The following is a 5,905-nucleotide window of genomic DNA, read 5'->3' as shown; positions in this document are numbered from 1 at the left end:
TTAATCATGTTGATGGTGCCACACTATCCAAAATCTTCGTCAAGCGTTGTTGTCACAACAAAGCCCTCATCTTGAAATGTCACAAACCGAAATTATTTTGACTATCAAACGTTTCTACGTTAAATTTTGCAGAAGTCATCTCGTTAAAAAAAAAAAAAAAAAAAAAAAAACTCACAATTAAATAAAATAAGCCAATTATATACAAAACACTAAAATTTTTCTAGCTTAGCTTAACAAGTCTCCGCTCATAGATAAATATGACCAAAAGAAATTTCCCTATGAAAAATAAATTATAAAACTCAAAATCCAAAATTTCAGTTGCATCCAAATTCTCACAGTCCTACAAATATTTAAAGAGAGTTCTTCACAAAAGGGAGCATTTCTCTAACTCTCTCATGCTATAAAACTGAAAAGTCAACTGAAATGAACGAAGAGTTTTGCAGTTGTGAAAAATGGGGCAGCCGAAAAAGAAAATAATCTCTCTTCTCTTTCATGTATCAATAATGGTGGGAGACGGCCATAGTTTTATATAAATACATAGGTCGGGCTACAAAGTAATTATTCCCTTCTTCAAAAGAAACCTCAATAGACCACATGAATTATTGGAGATAAATAAGGACCTTAATTTGTCCAATATTTTGAATTCGATCGCAAGTTTTAACTAGCATTTATTGCGGGTGGGGAGGGAATAACTTTTGTTTTTGTTTGTTTTTTTTTTTTTTTTTCAAATATAGAGAGTGAAAAAAAAAATAATATTAATAATAATAAGATAAAAATATAAAAAAGGGTGAGCAACCCAAACAACAACCCCTAAATAACCACAAGTCGGCGGATAATTAAGCATCACTTATTTTAAATAGATAGGATCTCAATATGTTCAGTTTTTATGAGAAGCGAGTTAGGTAGATTATTAAACTTTGGGAAGTATTTTATTGAACCCATATTGTTGCATGATAAAACACCATATTTTTATGAGTTGAGGCACATATTTTTATATGTGAAACTCAACTATTTTACAGTCACATATTTATGCTCAACAAAAACGACTGCCACAACTTTGAGGTGTAATTAATTTTCCAAGTCACAAGTGACTGCAAAATAACTAAAAGCTTAAAAACAAATACAATTATGGAGTTCAAGGAAGGGTTAGAGCCAATGAATCCTTATGCATGGCCACTTTCTCAACAATTTGTAACGTGTAACAGCCAACAACCAATAGAATTAATCAGGTGAAACAAAATATTAAGCACTGCAGTAACACGTGGTGAATCAGCAGGAAATTAGTTAGACAGGTGGCAGATTATTGTTATCTTAGACTCGTAAAATAATTTTTGAAAAACTTTTTTTCTTCATATTTTCAAGTGTTTGGTGCGACTGAAAATAATATTTAATAAAAAAACCTCTTTAATTTTTGAAAAATAATTTTCATTTTTAAAAGCCGTAAACCATTTTTTCAGTTAGAGCATCTTATTCTCAAATTGACACACCCAACCAAGACATCGTTGGGACCCCGCCCGGATTTCACTAGGACCCTGCTGGGACACGGTCAAGAACCTGCTGGAACCCAATCAAGAGATAGTATGGACCTTGCTAGGACCTGGTCTGGACTCGTCGGGCCACCGCCCGGACTTCGTCGGGACCTAGTTGGGACTCTGCCAGGACTCGATCAGAACTCGTTAGGCTACCGTCCGGCTTCTGCTGGGACCTTGTAATTAAGGCCACTACCGGGACTTGGTCTCGACCACTAGGAGTCGATCTAGAAACGGCTAGGACTTGGTTGGGATTCACAAGGACCCGGTTGGGCTACCATTGGTACTTCGCTAGGGCCCAACTGAATCACTGTTGGGACTTCGTCAGGAGTCGGTTGAGATTCACTGGACCTAGTGAGGTCATTGCCGGGACCCGGTCGGAACATTATCGTAAATTGTGATTTTCTGTATACGTCAAACATTGGAAAATGTGTTTTGGAATATCAATTTTCAAAAAAATATTTTTCGTTGAAAACATTTCCCTATAAATAACATTTTGCGTCGAAACAAACTGAGGCTTAGTTAGCTACCTATCAGCTGGTTACGTTAGTTAGTTAATTGTAACATTGAATCATTTATGCAATAAACTCTTCGTTCTCCATTTTCAATCTTGACAGAAAATCCCAATTAATTGACAATTAAAATGACTGAAGGGTTAGGTTCAAGGATCAAGGAGTAGCTGTATTTAACTTTATTATCTTTTAATAGTTTTAATTAAGGACCGGCCCCTAGTTAGACCGGCGCCTAATATATATGCTCTAACTTTAAATGGTTAGAGCATGCTGAAGCCACAAGCTACAATTTAAATATGAGTACTGTTGTCTCTAAGAGGTAGCTCAATCGGTTGGGAACACGCATAAATGAAGCGGAGGTCACTAGTTCGAATCCCTCTCCCCCCTCTTGTGCGGACATATCAAAATATATATATATATATATAAGTAATGTTAAGTACTATCTTTTTATTCTCTTTTTATTCTCGTAAAGTTGATGTGGCTTTTAAAATCACTATTAAATTTTAAATGAATCATACTTGAATTTTGATCCAATGGTGATTTTGAAAGCCACATTAACTTTAGGATGATAAAAGATCGAGGATAAAAAAATGGTCCATAACATTACTCTTTAAATATTGTGTGCAAGTGTTTACGATTTAAATACTAAATTACTTATCCGAGTGGGAGTGCAAGAGTATTGAAGGCCAGAGAGTCCAAACATTATGGACTTGAATGAAGGATTGGAGCCAGTGAGTCCAAGCGGACAATACTTGAACAGCTCAATGTTATCTATATCTATTGTTGCTGTCTTGGAAACTGAAGTTCCAATCACCGACATCGACATATCATTCCTTAATGATTCACTCCTTCCCCTCAATTCACGCTTCTCATCCGTCATGGTGCCCTTTCTCTCTCTTTATATCTTTGATACTTTGATATTTACAGGGTGGCAAGGGGTGGTTCTGCCACCCTCCAAGTGCATGGGTGGGGGTGGATCAGCCACCACTAAATATAATAGGGGTGGCTGGCCACCCCCGAAAACAGCTTATAAATACCCTCCACACCCCTCAGCCCTTCACACAACCATTTCTGTATCTTACCCAAGCCGAAGAAGACATAAGCCATTTCTATATTTCTAGGTCATTGTCCCAATCTCTTACTTGACTCGTCTTGATTTCCAAATCCTTCTCCGGCAAGCGGAGGAAGAATTGTCTCACAATCCCTTGCGAAGAAGAAGTTTTTCAGTCTCTAACACCCATGCTCAAATGAAGATTAATTAGGCATGCCTAGATTTTTCTCTCGGGGGTGGCCGATCCACCCCCTGTGGGTGGCTGGACCATCCCCAATTAACTAGGGGTGGTCCGGCCACCATCCAGGGGTGGTCTGGCACTCCTGTTTTGCTTTTTATTTATTTATTATTTTTTATAAATTTTAGTATGTTTGTTTTTATCTTAGTAAGGGTAATCTTGTCATTTTGTTAAAATTGTGGGTACATTGTCATTGTTTTGTGATGTTGATTTCTTTTTCTTTTTTAAGCACAGTATATTGATTGTTGATTCGATGGTTTTATTGCTTTACCTCGATCTTATCACGTGCCACTAATACTGAGAACTCTGAAACAGGTTACAAACCAAAAAGGTGATAAACAATGGAAAAGGGTTGAAGTGAAGCTTGAAGACCATGTTATTGTCCCCATTTTCCCTGCCGGATTGTCACCCACATCATATGATGCATATCTTGACGACTACTTGTCAAAGGTAGCAATGGATCACTTTCCCCAAAGCAAACCACTATGGGAAGTTCACGTATTCAAGTATCCAACAAGCAATGCAGCTGGTAATATCATATTCAAGCTTCATCATTCGCTTGGTGATGGCTACTCCCTCATGGGTGCACTTCTTTCTTGTCTACGAAGTGCTGATAATCCTTCTGCTCCCTTAACGTTGCCGTCACGCCCACACACAGAACTAGAAAGTGATAATAAAAGTGCTCTTGCAAAAGTGTTTCAAATCTTTCCCTTGATCTCTAACTCTCTATCGGATTTTGGATGGAGCATTTTGAAGAGCACTTTGGTTAAGGACGATCGGACACCAATTAGGTCGGGGGATGAAGGAGTAGTGTTTCGGCCAATCACAATATCAACCATGACATTCTCTCTTGATCGTATCAAACACATAAAGGCCAAGCTTGGATTGGTAAGATCAACATGTCTAAGCACAAACTAGCTAATGATCATTTGATTTTCATGAAATTCATATCCACTACTAGCACAAAGCAAGTTTATCTTCAATTATGAACTTTTTTTTTTTAGGTATCAATTATGAACTTTTTAATAACTCCCAACTGTCATGTTTATTAGCCATTTGGGTTTAAAGTATTTAAGTATTTAACTCTTTATGTTTTTAAATATTCTTTTGCTCCCTAGGTTGCAAGACTTTATTTATTTTTTTTCCCCATAGGGTTTCATTTTTATCACTGGAGCTACCTGTGATTTTTATAAAGACCAAGATGGTACCTCCGTTAAAAGTCTGTTCGAAACTTAATGGAACGTAACGTCAGCATCAATAAGATGTCGCCATGTGTCATATAATTAAATTTTTTCTTAAAAAAAAAAAAAGAAAAAAAATTTGGGGATGGCTCTTGGCCATTTGGGGGGTGGCTGGCCATCCCCTTTGGCCATAGGGGTGGCCAGGAAACCCCCATCTGGCCGATTTGGGGGTGGCGCAACCCCATCTGGCCTGTTTGGGAGAACCACCTTCTTGATATCAATCTCAGAGATAAGAGTGATGGTAAATGAAAATGGATCTAGTGAGGGCCAGAATGGAACCAAATCCCACTAAAAATCTGCTCACAAGAAACCAATTGCATCAAATCTTCAGATGAACCTTTCAAGTCTGAAAATGGGGCACTCTCATTCTGATGGCTGTGGTTCTTCACCCAGTAACTCAGCAGGGATGGAAAAGGCATCCAATACGCTGCTTGCCGAACCCAAACCCAAGGATGATCTAGTTGATGAAGCTAGCTCAAGGCTTGGAATTGGTTTGAGATCCCACAGCAATCCAAAAGAGAGATCCATATATACAACCAGCTAAACAGGCAAAGAAGCGATTGTCTCTACCTAACAGCGGTGACTTCCCGGGCGCGGGGTGGCTCGCTACCCCTAAACCGGCTAGATGACGGCCACCCCCATATTTTTTTTAAATATAATTTTTTTGAAAAATTACAAAAAAATTAATTATATGATACATGGCGACATCTGATTGGTGTTGACGTGACGTTCCGTTAAATTTTGAATGGAATTTTAACGGAAGTACCATCTTGATCTTTATAAAAACTACAGGTACCTTCTGTAATAAAAAAGAAACCCCTTAGGAGAAAAAAATTAAGTTTTGAAACCCTAAGGGGCAAAAGAGATTTTAACCCTAATTTAAATGAGATTCTATGCTTTTTATCACATGATTTATTTGATCATAATAACATAGTTCAAGCCATTTGCTTCATTTATTAGGTTTTATTCTTACCTAATCTCTTTGAATTCTGCCTCATTCAGTATCGAAATAATTCTAAAACCTTGGACTCTTTCCCAACGAAAGCCATTTTTTTCCCTAGCCTATGCCTTCTAAATGTTAGACGCAAAGAAGGGTAAAAGAGTCAAGATTGCCAGGAATGAGGATATCTTAAATCTCCATTTTAGTTCTCTCTTTCTCCCTAGTTCATACCAATATTCCTCATCCTCATCATGTAATCTTAGAGAAGGGGGCTTGCCCATCAACCTCCCCCTCCTCATGAGTGACCAATTTTACTTTCATATCTTTTAAAACTACTAATTAATTAAAATATATTAATGCCCACCTCTATAAGCAAATCAGAAAATGATCAATA

The 5,905-nt window shown here is 37.6% G+C and overlaps 1 protein-coding gene across 1 annotated transcript in view; it reads left to right on the top strand.

Annotated features, from left to right (window-relative positions):
* Positions 1–2,710: 2,710 nt before the first annotated feature.
* LOC132182726 (wax ester synthase/diacylglycerol acyltransferase 4-like) overlaps positions 2,711–5,905 on the top strand; it is a 4,854-nt gene continuing 1,659 nt past the window's right edge. Inside the window, 2 exon segments of the mRNA XM_059596049.1 lie at positions 2,711–2,922; positions 3,646–4,301. Coding sequence (XP_059452032.1) covers positions 2,746–2,922; positions 3,646–4,301 — 833 coding nt within the window. The 5' untranslated portion in view covers positions 2,711–2,745.

The sequence above is a fragment of the Corylus avellana genome, chromosome ca5, assembly GCF_901000735.1.
Source record: "Corylus avellana chromosome ca5, CavTom2PMs-1.0".
NCBI classification, from domain to species: domain Eukaryota; kingdom Viridiplantae; phylum Streptophyta; class Magnoliopsida; order Fagales; family Betulaceae; genus Corylus; species Corylus avellana.
This window is presented reverse-complemented; position numbering and strand designations above follow the sequence as displayed.